This window comes from Acipenser ruthenus, chromosome 23, assembly GCF_902713425.1.
Source record: "Acipenser ruthenus chromosome 23, fAciRut3.2 maternal haplotype, whole genome shotgun sequence".
Taxonomy (NCBI): Eukaryota; Metazoa; Chordata; class Actinopteri; order Acipenseriformes; family Acipenseridae; genus Acipenser; species Acipenser ruthenus.
In genome coordinates, this window is record NC_081211.1 from 16,590,384 (window position 1) to 16,609,344 (window position 18,961).

The following is an 18,961-nucleotide window of genomic DNA, read 5'->3' on the forward strand; positions in this document are numbered from 1 at the left end:
ATCCCATTGAATGGTAACAAATAATGATTGTGAAATCTTGGTATGTGTATTTGATTCAAATTGAATATCCCTACTGTGTTGTCTGTGAATGCATTTACCATAAGAAATCCATAATCAATCTTTATCCAATAATCCAGGTGCCTAGGACTGTATTTTCTGTATCATTAGGTCAGAACACCAGGGTGAACTCGGTTTTCAAAGAGGAAGGAAATATCTCTAATCATATGTTGTGGTGACCAAACTAATCATCAATTCAATAAATTAAGCACCTGAACAATCATGGCAACATATTTATATCACACACCAGATAACTGCCTGCAACCACAATAGGTACTGATACATTTCATAAAACTGACCCATATATACCCAAGCTCAAACATTACACAATTCTACAAAGTCACCTGACATTATTAACTGCACGCTTGTATTTATTCTTTTATGTTGCAAGAAGGGTAGTACCTTATAAGCTCTTGGGAACTGCAGCTGAATTATCTTTGAGACTTATGAGTGCTGTAGTGGCAAGCAGATTTTAAGGTGTTTGAATCTTGTCCCCCCCAACAAATAAAACGATTGGGGCATGTAAACAAACTGGACATGCAAAGGTCTACATTCTTAGAGTGCACAGAAGGAATGTATGAGGTGTTTTCTAAATCTGAACACGGATGTGGGCTGCAGCTGTAAAGGGTTTCCTCTAATACAGTATTTTAATTTTCACACCAGTAGGCCCTGATGCTTTGTGTAGCCTGCCTCTCCTCCTGTGTGATGCTTTTTGTAAAGCAGGTGCAGTAGAGCCTATACTGTGTTTTATGTTACTGCTTTCAGTGATGTGAATAAACTTTAGCAACCACAAAACCTTTAACAGTCTTTGTTTGGTCTTTGCCAAAAAAGGCTGATATTAAAAAGTTCAAACTCTGCCTACATGTTTCATTTATATACATTCTTTCACCTGCCACTAGTATTTCCTGATAGCAGTATTATTGGTGACCAGTTCCTGCCTACCTGTCTGTCCCAGACTGGCTCAGCTGCCTATGGAAAGCAACAGGGCTGATTTCAAAATGCTTTCAACTGCCAGGTGGAACAGGGAATAATAGTCTACTGACCTGAAGTACTCAAAAGTCTTACAGATTTGAAAAAAAACATTCCAGAATCTTAAAATCAGATAAAACCATTTGTAACATTTTACTTTCAAAGTAAAAATCTGAGATTGGTGGAAAATAAAATAGCTTTAAATATATAGAGAAGAGGTCTTTTGGGTTTGGAAATTGTACATAAGAAAAATTAGAAAGATAGAAGAAAGAGGAGGCCATTTGGCGCATCAATGATTGTCCGGTTTCTATTACAGTAGCTGATGGATCTCAGAACTTAGTCTAGTAGTTAGTTCCTAAAGGATCCCAATAGGTGCGTTTACACTAGCATTCTAGAATCTTTCCGATAAGATTCTGGGACAGTCTGTATCGGAACGGTGCGTTTACACCAGCATTCCAGAATGTTTCCGATAAGATTCTGGGACAGTCTGTATCGGAACGGTGCGTTTACACCAGCATTCCGGAATGTTTCCGATAAGATTCTGGGACAGTCTGTATCGGAACGGTGCGTTTACACCAGCATTCCGGAATGTTTCCGATAAGATTCTGGGACAGTCTATCAAAACGGTGCGTTTACACTTGCTTGAAACAGCGGGGGGTATTTCTCACAGGAGCAGACTCTGAGCATGCGTACTTTGAGGGGAAAAGAAAAAAAAAAGAAGCTGACGCCCTGCTGTAGCGACGACATAAATGAGCGCCATCATTTGAAAATATCTCCAGTGCAAGCAGGGGACCTTGAAGACTGTTGAAAGAAATTTGGAAAGGTGAGCGATAATTAATCTTATTTTACTGGTTATGGGATGTGTGTCAGTGAATATTTAATAGCATTACTTACTGATTAACTATCATAAAAACGTCATAAATTGTCATGTCAGAAATTGCTTTGTGATGACGTTGCTGGTTAGCGTGCAGTGCCCGCTGGGTATTTTCTGTAATCTTTCCAGAATACGCCCTCAGCACGTTTATACTGAAGAAAAGTGACCGGAATCCGTCCTTTTGTCCTCTCAGTCCAGAATACTAACTCAGCATTTGAGAAGAGGACGGCATAAAGTGACCGGGATCCGTCCTCTTTTCCTCTCGTTCCGGAATATTTGTGCCAGTGTAAACGCACCTAATGACACAGTAGCAACAATGCAGCTTGGTAACCCATTCCATAACCACACAACAGTGCCTCCTACCCACTGTCCTGAGTCTGTCTCCACTCACTGTTTCCGCCGGTCCTGGTCTCTGCTACGCTAACTTTGTTGACTCTGTAGATTTTAAAAGCTTAAATCAAATCACTCTTAGTCAGAGGTGTCAAACTCTGTTCCTGGAGGGCCGCAGTGTCTTCTAGCTTTTGTTCTCAATTACTTAACAAATTTAACACTTCTCTCCAGGCCTCAAAATGTTTCATAGGTAGTGTGCCTTGAGCCAAATGCGTTTTTATAAATCATCAACTGCAAAAAAATAATTAGATCAATTATATTAAACCTATAATTTGCTCATTTGATATTGATGATGTTCATTAGAGTGTCTAGTTATAAGTGAGAGGGGGAGTGGGAGTGGGAGATTGCTGTTGGAAATCTAAGGAAAGTTGTTGGAAAAGTCACCCGCATAGCTTGGATATCCAGTTTTGTTAGTCAATAAGCACTGCTTCACTGACAGGAGATAAATGCCACTAGTTAGCTGTGTGAGCTCCTCTTTATATTTCTAGTGGCAGTAACTACAATATAACTTCAGTATTAAGAGTAGTAAAGGGACCAACACAATGTGCCCTTACTACTGAAGGGACAGAGTATTCTTAAAGCAAAATCAGGGACCAGGTTCGTTCTAGCGAGGGCGTACGGTATAGCCTGTATTCACAGCACATTCCTTTCAGCCCTGGGATGTGTCTGGTTGCTCTTCGTGAGACTGTCCTTGGCCACAATGTCCCTTTGGTACTGTGGTGACAAGAACTGCGCTCTTGCCAGTGCATGAGTATACAACCTCGTCATAACCTCCTTGGATTTGTACTCTACACTTTTGGTTATATACACAAGCATTCTTGAATTATATGTAAAACATCCAATGCTATGGAAATACCAGAGATTACACACAGTTTTTGGAAGTAATGAGCCAGAGCAAACCAGGTTCTAATTCTATATATTCTTTTTATTAATATGTAAAATATTTAACCAGAACCCATTCCATTGCAGTCACCTTAGGTTTTAGTGATTACATGTCATCAAGCACTCAGCTGTGAGGTAAATTGCCATGTGCATTTTATTTCTGCTTTTATAGGCATTCTAGGTGTTGTGCCTTTCTGCATGGAGAAAGCAGTCCCATAAAGCAGTTCTGTATTTCATTAGCTCTTCTTGTGTAGCCTGGGTGTTCTGGTGATGAGGTCTCGGGCTACAGGTTAGCAAAGATTATGGGCTAAGATCAAGTATAAAATCATTTATTTTAAAAATACTCTTTGGGGACCGTGAAGGGCTATCTGTTTGTTTTCAAAAGCTTTGAACAATTCTCTCAGTCTTCTTCACTTCACTGGTGAGATCCCCAAAGGTGTCGAAGAATTCCTCCATCTCTCGCTGCAGCATGGCATTGCGTTTCTCAGCGTCTGCTTTCGCCCGCTCCGCGTTCCTCATTTTAATCTCCACAATGTTGTACCACTTCCTCTGCTGCTCCAGGTTCAAATGCAGGTTCTTCACCTCCAGCTCCAGCTCCTCGTTGCGCTGCTCCACACTGTCAATTACATTACAAATGTACAACTCACTCTGGGAGCCATTGCATTGGTCTCAAAGTGCTACAGTACCCCCTGCAGTGTTTACAAGACACGTATTACTTTCCTTTGCTGTATTGGCTGTTGTCCATATTGCAGCAATTCTTTTTCAACATATTCACAACAGTTTAGATTTTTTTGGTTTATTCATACATCATAGGTATATAGGGAACTATTTTTTAAAATCAATTTCATATCCCTTTGCTGTATCCTGCGTTGACCATATCACAGCAACATAACCCTTATCGTTCTATTCACACATCAAAGGTAAATCAACTGGGAATTTATTATTTTCAACTTTACTCGGAAACGTTTGACAGGAGAAAGCTTTTTCTTCTAAACATTGCAGTGTATCCAGCTCATGCCATGGTGCTGGTGCTTCAATTGAAATGAGTGGTGTATTGTGGGAACAGAAAACCAGCACTGTGGCAGAAGGGAGTGTGATCTGGATACAATGCTTTCCTGAGACGTGTTTTTTTCTCCTGGTGATCGCGCCTGAGTAAACGTTGAGAAATGTATCACCCCGGCTGATTTTTGATGTATGATTAAAAATGACAAGAGTCGGCAATATGTTTAAAAATATAACAGTACGCACAACACATGACACAGGTAGTGCGTTTCTTGTAAACTTTGCATGGTGTTTTAGTAACAGGTAATACTGCTGACACATGGCTCTTTGTGTAACCAACATCTTTGGCAGTGCCTCTAGTAGAATCTTTTCAGTACACACTAATGTACCTGACATTGTTCATTTATAATGCCCCAATGTTAATAAAGCAACTACCTGACTTGAGCCGATTATGTGAGGTGTATAATCCAAAATATAGTAAGTAATCTTAAACTTTAGATCTAGTACTGCATACTCACCAATGAGGTCATTTTTGATCCAGTCAATTTGCTTGGTGCTTTTTGTATTGCAGGGTAAGCCTGTTTCTAAGTGTCACATTTAACTGATAGAGCTCATTCCCACACAACAGCTGCTGCTATAAATACCAGCATTGCTGAAAGCAGAAGCATGCATACAGCTACTCCCGTTATGTGTTCACTGGACGTCTCTACAGCACTCCCTTCCATCTCAAATAGAGACATTAGAGGGGAGGCTATAAACAATACTCCATATCAGATACTCTTCAAGCGAGACACACTGTATTTTGCCCATTTAATAAACATTAGGATAAGGACCTGCATGCTTGATCATTTAAATAAATACTGTCTACTAATTCCCTTGCTAGCTTTAATTAGGAACTCTTAGTTGCGCCTCCTCAAACTAGCATGTTATGATTGGGTAAAAGACAAATAGACAATACAGGGATTGGACAAATAATTAGAAATGTCTTGCATTGGACATGCATTGGACTCTTTTTTGTATATAGACTGTTGACATGCAAGACTGGTTATTGCAGGATGTGTTTTCTGTAATGTATACAAACTGCATCGTCCTATTGAGTCGGTTTCAATCACAGACAATCTGATGGACTGTGGAATGATAGTAGATGTCCTTAAGGGATTAGCTGTGAAAGTCCATCCAGATTCATTTTACCATTCTTGTCCTGGCTTTACAATGCTTACCTATGCTTTACCATACCTGCAATGCTTACCTATGCTTTACCATACCTGTCCTGGCTTTACAGTGCTTACCTGTGTTTTACCATGCTTTCACTGTGCTTTGTTACACTTTGCTAATCTTTTACTATGAGAATGGAAGTGCCCCACACCTGATTGACTGCATTATGGCTGGTGCTTCATCTTAGAGAGGCTTCTGGTACAGCTACATGTCCTTCTGTGAGCAGCATTAGAAGATGCATTCCACTCCAAAGACAGTGAACTGTTTATAAAGTATGACACACTGGTTTGGAAATCCTGCCATCAGGCTAACCTGCAGCCCAGTCATGTGGCAGCAGTGTGGAGTAGTGGTTAGGGCTCTGAACTCTTGAGTAGTGGTTAGGGCTCTGGACTCTGTTAATTTCACTGTACATATGAACTGATGGAGAGATACAAATGCTTTTGGGAATTCGAAAGCGCTGTTGAAAATGTTTGTGGAGGGGTGTGCAGAGGTGCCGGATAGTTTTGCTCAGATTAATGACAACGTTCAGCATGGTTTTAAAGGGATCAGTATAGTACCATTTTGGAAATCAGATTAATAGACTCGTCAAGCTTTTGTAAACGTCTTTGTTTTGTAGGTAAACAAAGACTGTGGAATAACCCAAGAAGACAGGTTAGATGTACTGCAAATAACTTCAAATATGCAATCATGAACTGTCAGCAGTGTGTGATGAGGAAAGCATTACCTCCAATGTTTTTCAGTTTAACTTCCCTCGGACTAGCTAAAGGTATTGTTCAAGAAACCCTTACCTTTTGATTTTAGCTTCATACTCAGCCTTCTGTCTGGCCATTTGCTGCTTGAGGCCAGCTAGCAGGCAGCGCGTGGCCGGCGAGTTGCCGGGGTTGTTGTCCTGTGTGGCCAAAAATACTTCACTGCTCCCACTGCTCACAACTCCTGCCCCCAGATTGTCAGTGAGTGCTGAGGAGGGTCGGAGTGATAGGGAGGAGGAGAGATTGGGCTCCATGGAACCCCCTCCCGCAGTCCTGGAAGAAGAACAGCGGGAAGCCTCTGAAGTCTCCTCCAGGAGGATCTCGCAGGAGGAGCTGGACCAGGAGCCCACACTGGTCACGTCCTCCAGGTTAGATATTGGTGGTGGTGGGGAGAGAGGAGTTGGTAACGGTGCACTGTCAATATTGTCGTATACAGAAAACGTGCTTTCGTAGGGATCGCTCAGCCTCCGCTCTGCTGAACTGTCAGTGTCTTCATGGCAGTCCTCAACCCAGCTGCTTTGTGTGATCGTTGGAATAGGCCCATCCTGGGCAGCTGTGGTACAGCTTGTTGTAGCAGGAATGGAAGAAGCTCCTGTTTCAATCCCTGTTTCAGTTTCCAAGAACTGGCCAACCGTACATGCCAACCCTGGGCAGTAACTGTCATACAAATGATCACTGACACCACCAGGGGAGGGGTCTTCACTTGCCCTATTTTCCATCTTTGATTGGCATCTGTGGCCTGTAGAAGGAATGTGGGACTGTGAGCTGGCTGGCCGGTCCTCCTGTGTTAAATTCCTGGATGATCCCTTCCTGGCTGTGAAAGGCAATGAAAGTTGTCGGGCCCAGATTCCGTCAATCTCACAGCCTCGTGAGCCGTCGAGGAAGCGGGGCAGTGCTGTCGGGTCTTCCTTTTGGATCCTGGCACCGTACCGCTGTCCCGCTGGGCTGATGTCAGCGTTAGGGGCAGCTCTGCTGCTCTCTCTGATAAACAGCGTTCTGTGTTCACTGATCAGCACTGACATCAGCTGTTGCACCAGAGCCGTCCCTGTGGGAGACCAACACACACACAGACACAGTTAAAATGCAATGTGAAAGTTCAGTGGCTAATTTGGAGGTGGTGACGGCCTCAGTGTCCCCTAAGGTTAGTCCACACTCAGCAACAGGCTTTTTAAAGAGGGACTGGACGTGGAATTTCAGCTGTAAATTCAGTGGGCCCCACTGCCTGGATTAGGGTCTGGATCCTGTTTTATGTAATTTTACAATACTGTGCCAGGTTGAAATGATAGAAGTTATACTGTTTCCATTTTGAATAGGAAGAGAGTTAACCAGAGTAAACTAGGCATTAGGGGAAAAAACTGTTTATGCTCACAGTAATGTCTTAACAGACCTTTTTTCTTTTTGTAACTGTCTGGAATTTTGTTCTGTAAGTCTTGCAACAAGCTAATGTTAAGCACTGTGTTTGTCTTTTTGAACAAATTCATGGAAGCAACTTTATTCTTTTCTTTTTCATGTTTTCCTTCATCTAAAATGAATCTTGCTCAATGAATTAGGTTTAAGAGATTTTACCTCAACTTTATAGGTGGTCGCTCAAGCCTGGTACTGTTGCAACCCTGCAGCAATAATACAGGAGACCACTGGCATGAATTCCCAGCTATGCTAATTTTATACATTTTGGGGTACAAAAGTGTCTTTTGTTGTCCATGGTAGGTACCTGTGATAGATGCAACTTAAGGCTAGTGTAACATGAATTGTAACATTTTATTGCAAAAGGACAGAAAAGTCAAGTTTTAAAGCAAATTCAATGACCAAACACGAAGACAACAAAAAAATCTTTCTGTGCTTTGCAAAGGGCTTTGTTATGTATTTATTTATTTATTGATGGATGGATGGATTTATTTATTTATTTATTTATTTATTTATTTATTTATTTATTTATGTATTTATTTATTGCAAAGGGCTACATTTTTTAAATCTGTAGAAGTGTCAGTATTTTATGAGTCAGATCGCAATAATTTGAAATGTTGAATAAATGGTTTCACATTAAAAAAATCCTGAATGAAGCGGTCTCTAAACCCCTCATACTGTATGCTTATTTTTTCCGATGTGGTCAAGGAAGCTTGCCAGGGCTACTTCCAGCAGATAACAGCTGATAATAAAGAATTGCTTGATATGGCCTTTAGTTATTATAGTAGATCACAGTTGTGCAAGATTACATCACAAATGGGATCTTCGCTGCTGAAGTCTCGTGGACATAAGGTATGGCTTTCAGACACTCTTCCATGCAAAAAAAAAACCAAACAGTTTTTTGTTATTTTGCGCAGCTTCTTAGCACGAGAAGGCGATTTACCCTCCCTTTTCAGCACGGGAAGGCGATTTACCCTCCCTTTTTACCCGTTTTGGCCATGCATTTCCCGTAGCGTGAGGAATGTGCGTGGTATGTGCTGCTATGTCACATTTTCACAACAGAGGATTTGGAGTTTCTAAACTGCATGGAAACCCTGCCATTGTCAACTCCTTTAAGATTTTTACAGACTTCAATCATGTCCCCCCTGATTATTTTTTGTTCCAGCCTAAATAGATTCAGTTCTGCAGCCTTTCTTCACAGCTCAGTCCTTTACGCCCTGGGATTAGTCTTGTTGCTCTTCGTTGGACTCTCTCCAGGACCACAATGCCCCTATAGTGCTGTGGTGACCAGAATTGGATATAGTACACTAATTGCGGTCTCAACTTGATAAACATTCAAAATACAACACAACATGTGAGATTCAGAGATGAATTCTCTCGTTCTGTACCTCCAATCATTGTTTCAGGGTCCTCGGCCTTGGGGCGCAGAATGTTTGGTCCGAAAACTGTAGCCAGGTTTGGAGCACTCATTTTGTTTATGTGGGAGTAGAACTGAACTTCATCTAACAGCCTAAAACAAGAGAAAAGCAAGACATTCAAATGCGGTGTGCTTTATATAGGAAGACCATGTGCTTTCTTTATATAGGATGACCATGTGGATTCTTTATATAGGAAGACCATGTGGCTTTAACCTCCCATTACATTGGTGTACCTTTAAAAAAAAAAAAAAAAAAAAAAAACATTGATCACTTATTTTTGTTATGGTTTGAAAATTCAGTTAATTCACTGTCAGATCATATTGACAATAAATTGTACAAGTATTACCATCTGTTCTTTGTTAAGTGAGGAGTTGCTGAATGCTGCCAAGTTAAGATAGGCCGAGACATATTGAAAGTCTGTGTTGGAGAAAAGGGAGATAAGGAGAGGGGGCTTGTCAAGGAAAGTGTGGGCTGGGGTGGGGTGGGGTGAGGTGAGGGTTACATGTGTGCCTTACAGGACAGGACTGACATCGCCAATTGTCCAAAGCTAATAGCCAAGTATTTGGTAGTGAATTTTTCTGTGTAATTTTACCTGTATGTTAATAAAAAGCCTGATTACTGGGATTTGGAATTGTTTGTCGTGTCTGGGAATTTTACTCTCAGAGTCTTAATAAATATTAAGAAAACAATAGGCCTTGTTTTCTTACACTGCTGTAAAAAGGATTACCTTTTAAAAGTAACTTGCAAACAAAATGTATTGACTCCAGTTGTGACATCCAAAATGGAGTTTGTTTCATAGTCTCCTCTGCACTATAATAATTCACACTCCCTGTGGTTTCAGTGTGGTTCTCGTGCACGATTGAGGTAGTGTGGATTGTGAATGAAGCGAATGACGATCCTGTGGTTTCAGCGTGTGTTTATCGTGCATGACTGAGGTAGTGTGGATTTGGTGTATAGAGTGCTCCCTCGCTGTAAGGCTCTCGATTTGGTATATATGTCATTCCTCTGTGTTGCTGGTCTAGGTGTTGGGAATCCAGCCAATAGAGCCCACTGACCTGCAGATATAATGTAGGAGGCAGAAGTTTGCATTCGGAAGCTGCTGCAGGAGTGTCTTGAGTTCCACCAGCCCCTTTAAAGAAAGTTAATGAATCAGACACTGAGGATTATGGGAAGGGAATAATTTTGTTTGGTATGGGTATGAGACTTAACTTAAAAGCACCAGTGACTGAACTACAGCGTCATTACTTTGAACAGACATGTGTATAATATAATATAATATATATATATATATACAGGGTATCCCAATACTTATGGCTGTGCATATTTCAAATACTGTATGCTGTAGTATATTTTAATATACAGGGGTTATTATTGTTGAGGTCTGCACCTTTGCTAAATGTCTGGCCCTTTTAGACTTCTCCTAACTAAACTTTATTCATAGTATAGAATTACAGTATTTCTATTTCTCACAAAATACAGCAAAATCACCATAAACTATTTCCAACAAAAATAAATAAGTAATTTACAAGGAGATAAGTAAATGTCAATTACAGACTGCATCATTAGGCAACCATGAAGTCTCCACTGGGAGCTACACACTATGACTTCATCATTCTTCTTCTTTTCATTGTTAATATTGCCACTGTTTCTACCAGGTGGTACCTGCTTCTTTCCCCCAGCCAGCAGCTTGGCACACAGCAGGAATTCCTCGTATTTGGAGAAGGGGATGAGTGGCTCCGGCAGTTCTCGCAGGTAGAGCTTCAGAAGAGAAGCCACAGTGTGCACATCAGTGCTGCTGAAAACACAGAGGAACGCGGGTTCCACTTTATTAAATAGGCACTAATAGGAAACAAAGCAGCCACTTCATCAGTCAATGTTATTATGCTCAGGAGATCAACTGAGGGATACGAACAGAATTATCCCAAGCATGCACAAATGAACCATGCTTGGTTTGCAAGCTATGTGTTTGTTGGTTTTCCTCAACACATGACGTCAGTTGGAGTTTTGCAGCATCAATCTTCTATTGCCATTTTCATTTGAATTTGTGGTAATGAATTTAGCATGCACTTGTGGTTCTTGTCTATCAGGGCCGCTGCATTCACTTTTAAAAGCTTAGCTAATCAGATGTCAGTACCTTAAAACAGTAGGTCACCTTAACCTACATTCATTTTAGGAATGTAGAAAAAAAAATCTACAAAGCCTTTGCAAAGTTTCATCAAATTTGAGTCTCAGTCTACTCATGATTGTTTGTGCTTTTTTGTTTTCTAAAAAATATGTGAAGAGAAAAGCTAAAATAAAAATAAGAATAATGGAAATAATTTGTTAAAATAAATTATTTTTGTGAAGAATTGGTTGTCTTTTTCACTTGAATCAATATACTGTGTGTTTACCACAGTTTACCCTGATTTGTATGTGTTTTATGCTACCATACCTCCCAGGGCTTTACAATGCTTGCCTATGCTTCATCATGCTTTCACTATGGTTTAGTACACTTTGCTATGATTTTACCATGGTAAGCTTTTATAAGAGAAAAACTTCAATGATATTATTTAAAATGATATTACTGTACATACATTATATAGAATAGTTAAGTCATGCTGCCCTTATTAACGTGTCAGTTGAATAATCTGTGAATCAGTATAAGTAATGGGCATGAAAAAAAAAACAAGAAGGCAGAAGTCGCAAAATTATGCAGGTTTTTTATACAGCTGAACCTAACTACAGTATAACATGATACCGATGGATATTGAAATTTAGGGGCATTTCAGTGCCACTGTGAATTCAAGTCAGATTTTTTTTTTTTTTAATGGAACACGCGTTGTTTAACTTCTGTCCTACTAACATATTAACAAATGGTTTCATTGTTTGTTACTGTTTGCTAAACTACAAAATGGTTTTGTCTAACGTTATCTATCTAGAAACTGGTGCTTAAGATAACTTGTTAAAGATCGACCTATTAACGCCACCAGCTGGGCATAGTTGTTCTAAGTAGAGCAGTACTGTTGTAAAAGGGGAGGATGCTACATCACACTGTACGTGGAGACCTAGTGTGGATGGGTTCTATTGTAGGAGCAATAAGAAATGGTTTCCCCGGAGCACTTTGGCTTGTTTCACTGCTCTCTAGCCTCATACAGTACAATGCCAAACCACCTGGAGAATGTGTAGGTACGGCTTTGTGCTTAAATATGTTCGTATTATTTGTATTTCTCTCTTACATTAGTTCCTTACTCCTAATTGTACTCATTAGTTATCGTTATATAGTTATTTTTTTATTATATTCATTATTTTTAGTAATTTATTGAGGATGCATAACCCCAGTGAGCAGGACATAGCAGAGACGCTGTCCAGAGAATATATTCAGATATATCTAGAGAATTGAAATCCAATTGTATGAAACCTGTAAAGGATTTTTAATGCCTGTCACTCCATTAGTACATATATACTGTGAATGAGGGCATGTAAGTTACTGGCTAACTTGTTTTATTATGTAATCATATTGTGAAGCAGTGTGAACAAGTGTTTTGCGGCTAACGCACAAAGTCTATAATTCTTACTGATTATCAAAAAAACAGTTAATAAAACTACACATCAGTAGCCTTGTCTTGTCTTGCCATGTTGTTTGATGCTGCCATCTATTGAAAGCTGAAGAAAGTACATGTGACACCTTTGCATACAACATGTACCAGCTAAAGCCATCAGTGGATGCGTTTAATAAATCCTACTTTTTAAAAACCATGGGTATTTATTTGAAGACTCCAGTGCGCTGGAAGTTTGTAATAGCAGTTTTTACAGGTTCTTGCTCTGGTACCATAAGTACTTCTTTGAGGCTGATATTGGACATATGCCACTTCACTTCTTTGTCTACCAGTTTATCCACAAACATACAAGACTTTGGTAACACATTGTTCTTGCGCAGCTGGTGGCTATAATAGTTTCACATCAGAGGGTTTGTTGGAACAAAATAACAATACAAAATGTACAGGATGTTGTAGAGCAGATAGGTACCTGTCAAAGGAGGGTTTCTCCCCCGCGTCGAAGGCGTTGCGCAGCTCCTTGACGAGGGTGGCCTGCCCTGGCAGTCGGAAGAGCCCCACCTCCAGCAGCCCCCGGCTCCGGATGAATTTAGCACACTGCTCCACGATCAGGGGCGCCAGCTGCTCTCCGTACCGTCGCTCATACTGAACTGTATCCTCCAGCTTCTGCCCAAACACACCTGGGAGACATGGGTTTATACAGGGTAGCAGTCAGCATGTCGATGTATATGTGATTATAGAGTTAGTGTGTGGGTTTACACAAGAACATACAAACATTCTTTTTTGTTTTTTCAGCCTATCTTCACAGCTCATTCCTTTAAGCCCTGGGATTAGTCTGGTTGCTGTTTGTTGGTCTCTCTCCAGGGCCACAATGTCTCTGTGGTACTGTGGTGACCACAATTGGACACAGTGCTTTAAGTGCGGTCTATACAGGGTTATGGCGTCAGTATGCCACTTTTAACTGTGGGGGAGAGCATTCATGCAATCGTGTGAACCCCTCTCTGGAGACAGGCTGTGCCTTTATGAAGGTGTCCACTGCAGGGCTTACATGTCATGGCCAGGATGGTAGTCTCTTTTGGTGCTTCCATCTGCTTCTAGCCATGATGAGTCATTGTGTGTATTGTAGAGTCGGGGTAATGATTAATATGACCTCAAAATTACATTTCGAAACGATACAAGAAAATAACAACATTGGTTCATTTAAAATGGTATCATTTGCAACTTGAATTAAGAACCCATTAATGAATGGCGTGTACTTACACTCATATGTTGATAATGACAAACTTCAGTTTTTTAACATCACCCAGTGGTCTTACATTTTGCAGGTTGTGCAATGACTGTGGCGGATCTGCAGGTTTTAATGCCAATTTGTGTGTCACTTGGGGGTTCTGTTTCACCTGAGTTTAGGAGGCGCTCTTCATTTACAGTTGCCTGCCATAGATGTAAGTAACGTGAGCTAGACCAGATGAAGTGCTGTTATGTCAGGAAGCACCATCTAGTGCACAGCAGTGTTTTGTCAGAATTACAACAGGGTACTTACATCCAAATGAAATGCTCACAGGATGGCACTGACTGTTACTTCTTTAATGACACTGTGGCAGATTTAGCCTAAATATATATAGGGAGGCTGTGTGGTCCAGTGGTTAAAGAAAAGGGCTTGTAACCAGGAGGTCCCCGGTTCAAATCCCACCTCAGCCACTGACTCATTGTGTGACCCTGAGCAAGTCACTTAACCTCCTTGTGCTCCGTCTTTCGGGTGAGACGTAATTGTAAGTGACTCTGCAGCTGATGCATAGTTCACACACCCTAGTCTCTGTAAGTCGCCTTGGATAAAGGCGTCTGCTAAATAAACAAATAATACAGGCAACGAACACTGAAGAGCAGCTTCTGAACCGGTGAAACATAACACAGAATATAATATAACACAGAATTTGGGATAATTGTAAAGCATTTAGAATGATTGTAAACATCATAAAAAGGTTAGGGAACAGTAACACAAACTAAGGAATGTCATCTGAAGCTACTTACTCCTTGACTTGTTATGTAAACAGAACACTACCTTCCACACATGGATAAATGACAACAGTCCTCTTGGCTGACTTTATTACAGCGTCTTGAGCAGGGGTGGGCAGTTCCAGCCCTGGAGGACCATTCCACTCCAGGAATCGGTTCCAGTGAAGCCATTACAAGCTCAGGACCAGGATGGAGGTGTATCTGGGTTCATCAAGGCCTGCACAGGAATGGCCAGCTTTGCCACAACTTGATATAGCATAGATAAGCTTTTTATACAAAACTAGGTGCCCTTGAGTGAACCTTGATGTCTCCATCACAGATTCATAATATTTATTCAAAACAAATATTTACTTTTGATTGCTGCACAACAAAGTGGAATTGCCTTGATTGCACACGCTATCCCCTTTTTTTATTTTTTACAACCGATCAATTAAATAGACCAATGTATTTGAACATGTACGTAATAGAATGATTTAAAAACAAATGTTTTAGTTTCTTACAGAACTTATGTAGCGAACCTGGTGTTAAAAAATGACACACTGTATTGATTCTAAACTAATAGTCTTAGTTGTTTATTAATTGTTTTATTATGGAGTAAAAGCTATATATCAGACCCAGTGATTTGGTATCCCGTGCTATACAGGAATGTGTTCATGTTACTCACGTCTCTTAAAGCTCAGGCACCTCTTAATCCTCCGGTAGGCTGTGTTGGAGAGAGAGCCGCTGTTTCTGACGACAGAAGAGTGTTTATTTTCTGGCATGTCTTCAGAATGAAGCAAAGCCAGACATGGGCTTTCAGTGCAGCTCCACGTTCAACAAAGAGACGAGTTCCTTAGACGTGCTTCTACTTTAATTCCCACTTGTGAGTCGGGACTGTCGGTTTCTCTGTCAGATGCACAGTTCAGACACTTCTCTCTCCCACAGCTTTTGATATCAAAACTGAAGGATTTTCTGTTTTGTAATCCTTTTCATATACAATATCACAACATCTTCCTGTATTTGACTTTTTCCAGTTTCCAGTTAATTCCAATTCGGTACTTGTATTACTTGGAAAAAGATTGGCCCTTAACTTGGCTTTGTTGTCCTCATAGTTAACCACTTAACTACTGATAAGATGCAAGCAGTTTACAATTTCCTAACTTAAACTCAATTCGGATATTGAATTTGCGGGGCTTAATCTCTGAGGTCTGAATTCCAGGAGAAGACAAAGCTGTTACTTTTCATTCCAGTCAATGGAATTAGTCTCCTGATTAGTGGCTGCCAATGAATGAACAAATCGCGTTCAGTGAAAGGTTGCCTGCACGCACTCTAAAGCACACACAAACAAAGTTAATGAAGGCAGGAAGGTCAAGTAGGTCTTGAACAGGGACGTTAAAGCAAAATAAGGTCTTGGAATAAAATGTTCTGGAAAGGCTTGTAAAAATGCAATCCTCTTAAAGCAGCTTCTTATTTTTTCAATTCCAACATACTTTATAGCCTCATATGTCCCTTTTCGTTATTGAAATCTGAAATATGATCACCTGTTCAATAAGAGGGTAATAAAATAACCAGCCTGCTTTTTAAGCTGGATTTCATTGAGAGCTTCAATATAGTCCCAGGCTCAAATTGAAGATCCAGCTGCTGTTTTGATAACATGTAATAAAACACAGTAAAAGTTACTGGTTTACACTGTCCATTAAAAATTCAAAGTAAGACCTCTGTGTAGGATCTCTTCCAATTGTCTGCGTCATGGTTTCAGGGTTAACATAAAAACATTGCTTTAGTTTCTGTTCCAATCTGATCTTCTCCTCCTAAACTTTCTTTAAAACACTTGCATAAACCCAGATGTAATGAAGAGTGTGTCCCAAACTGTGAACAGCAGCATTCCTCTTTCTGCTGATAATCCTTACTTATTGTTGCTGTTGAGACAGAGCTCTGATGAAGGTAAGCACAGTTTCAGTTTTCAGAATATCTTCACACTGAACAATCTTCCCAGTCTTTTTAAGGTGACATTCCAAAATTAATCACTTGCACCAAACGTCCGTTATTACTCAACAACAAACCCCCTTCTCCTTTCATCAGCTTGGAGTCTATCTGAGCTCCTCTCCCCTCAGGAATGTGCATCTATTGCTCCATTCTCGACGGTTGTGGTACGTTTAATCTGTTCTCTCATCATGACCTAATCAGTACAAGAAGTCACAGTGGACCCCTCCTCCTCCCCCCCCTCCCCCCGCCCCCCCCCCCCCCCCTACTCCTCCCCCTCCCCCTTGAAAACTCTGCATGCTGCTACCTGGACTGTGGCCAGGCTAGAGTAGGCTTGCTCACTCTGTAAACAGGTCTTTATGACTAATCATTAACAATCATTTATTTAACCCCAAATATCTCAGACTGTACTGTAAATTGCCTCACACATATACTTGACTTTTGATCCCATGGTACTAAATTTAGTTTGAAGTTGAATTATATGTAAGGGTCTGATTGCTTTTTTACTTCCATATTATAGCACAATTAATACACATTTTTCAATATAGTGAACCAGGGAATGAGCTGAATCAGGGAATAATCTGAATCAGGTGATTAACTGAACTAGAGAATGAGCTGAACTAGAGAATAAGCTGAACCAGGGAATTAACTGAACACTTTATTTTAAGGGTGTTTTGTTGAATTAAAATGAGGGTTGTCATTCATGATAGAAGTATTAATGCATGTATATGATTGCTCCCCTATGAAACAGGACTCAAATCATTATGAGACTGTGCTTTACAGTGATTGCATGTGAAGTGATATTGTAGGAATGTTGGCCCTTCCATAATATAAAGGGTTGCATTACCGGTATAATAACAAGAATACTAATCTTCTTAAATTCAAAGAAATGTCGAATCTAAGATTAAACTTTCAAGACTAAACAGATCTCCTGTTCAAGGTTCATTGCCAAACAAAAATGAAACTGAATGTTTAAATGCATGGACTGTTGAGAAGGAATTTTTCATATTTGTTTCCTGTAAAGGTTTGTTAGGGGTAAAAAGTTCAGTGTTGCTTATGGCTTTTTTTATCAAATAACTTTTGTTTTAGTTTTTAAAGAGAAATACCTGAAATCTTTTATAAAATACATTTCTGCCACATAATATGCAGTCGTTCCAGCTCTTAATGCATTAGGATGTGTTGGGTCACAATGGTCAGGGGGGCCCTTGCTAAATTATTCCCAGTGGTTTGCTTTGTTTTAGTGGCGTGTTTGGTTTCACTCTCATGCCAGCACATGTGTGGGGAGTGTTTAGGACTGAATGCGGTTGGCGGCTGGGTCAAGATTGCAGAAGACAAACAGTGGGGCCAGCGTGTGTTACAGATAACTAGAATGGCGCTGTGAAAAGGATCACCACTGGCGGTACACTGTTGTAGCTCTGGTCTGGAGGCCCTGTATTGCAGCCCGCTCATGATGCAGTGTTGGGATCAAGACCTAAGATCCGGTGCATGGAACCTTCTTCCTGCCGCTGTGTTGAGCTTGACCTGGGCAGCTTGTTCTTATGAGCAACCTTAATGAAGCCCCACAGGTACCTAAAACAGAACAGGACTAACACCTGCTAGTGTGTACTTTCACTAGCATTATGGTGCAGTATAAATGAACAAAAAACTATTATTATAAGATTAATTCAAAATGTAAAAATCTTTTCCCCAAGAGAGTTCACTTTCACCTGGAAAACCCGCCCACAACCTGTCCTTTTGTTTATTTTGTTGTCAGTTAAACTGCTAAAAACAGCAGAAAAGAATCTGATATCAGTGACTGATAATATTTAACAGCCTCATTTGTGTTTGTTAAAGTGTATGCAAAGTTCTGATCTGAAGACCTACAGTTACAAAAGCAATCCTGGTACAGGGTAATAAAAAGAAGGATGTGCGGTTTTAAAAATCTTGAATTCCGAACATTCCCAGGATGTTTTGCAGGTTAAAGGATGATAACCTGTGAGGGGCCATTGGTGCTGAGGACTAGAGCTGCATTCACACACAGGGAGGCCCAAGGAAATACAATGCAGGAACTGCTTCAAGAACACAGGGAAGTTAAGAAGAGCCACAGCTTGTAGAAAATGTAGGGTTAGTTTCTATCAACCACACTCTTCACTAACCTGAAAAGCAGTCAGGAATGTTTGTAATTAATCAATAATGTTTTTAGCGTTATGATTGTTGGCAGCCTAATAAAGTACAAATATGAATCAGATCACTTGACTATTTGTCTTATGTTCTCAATTTAAAATATTTCAAGGCTTTGTGAAAACGTTGGACTTACACAAAAAAAAAAAAAAATCCACTTTTATTTTATATTATTACAGCTCTGGGGAAAAAAAAGTAAAACAAATCAAAGGGTCATGCAAAGGGCCACAGCTTTGAAACAATATGCCCCAAAATAGCTGACAAGTCTCTGAGCTTGTAAAGCATTTACATTAGAAAGGCATGTACTGTGCCAGGGCTTTCTTTACCAAAGAA

The 18,961-nt window shown here is 40.3% G+C and overlaps 1 protein-coding gene across 3 annotated transcripts in view; it reads right to left on the minus strand.

The window, feature by feature from the left end:
• Positions 1 to 3,200: 3,200 nt before the first annotated feature.
• The window catches only part of si:ch211-247j9.1 (rho GTPase-activating protein 24), a 34,130-nt gene continuing 18,369 nt past the window's right edge, over positions 3,201 to 18,961 (minus strand). Inside the window, exons 1-7 of one of the 3 annotated variants that reach the window (XM_058996703.1) lie at positions 15,171 to 16,650; positions 12,966 to 13,173; positions 10,623 to 10,755; positions 10,016 to 10,089; positions 8,931 to 9,052; positions 6,178 to 7,183; positions 3,201 to 3,788 (exon numbers count right to left, since the gene is read on the minus strand). In XM_058996703.1, coding sequence (XP_058852686.1) covers positions 3,551 to 3,788; positions 6,178 to 7,183; positions 8,931 to 9,052; positions 10,016 to 10,089; positions 10,623 to 10,755; positions 12,966 to 13,173; positions 15,171 to 15,267 — 1,878 coding nt within the window. In that variant the 5' untranslated portion in view covers positions 15,268 to 16,650 and the 3' untranslated portion in view covers positions 3,201 to 3,550. Of the gene's footprint in view, positions 3,789 to 6,177; positions 7,184 to 8,930; positions 9,053 to 10,015; positions 10,090 to 10,622; positions 10,756 to 12,965; positions 13,174 to 15,170; positions 16,651 to 18,961 lie in introns of those variants that run through there. The other 2 variants (XM_058996702.1, XM_058996701.1) reach the window with 2 other exon arrangements.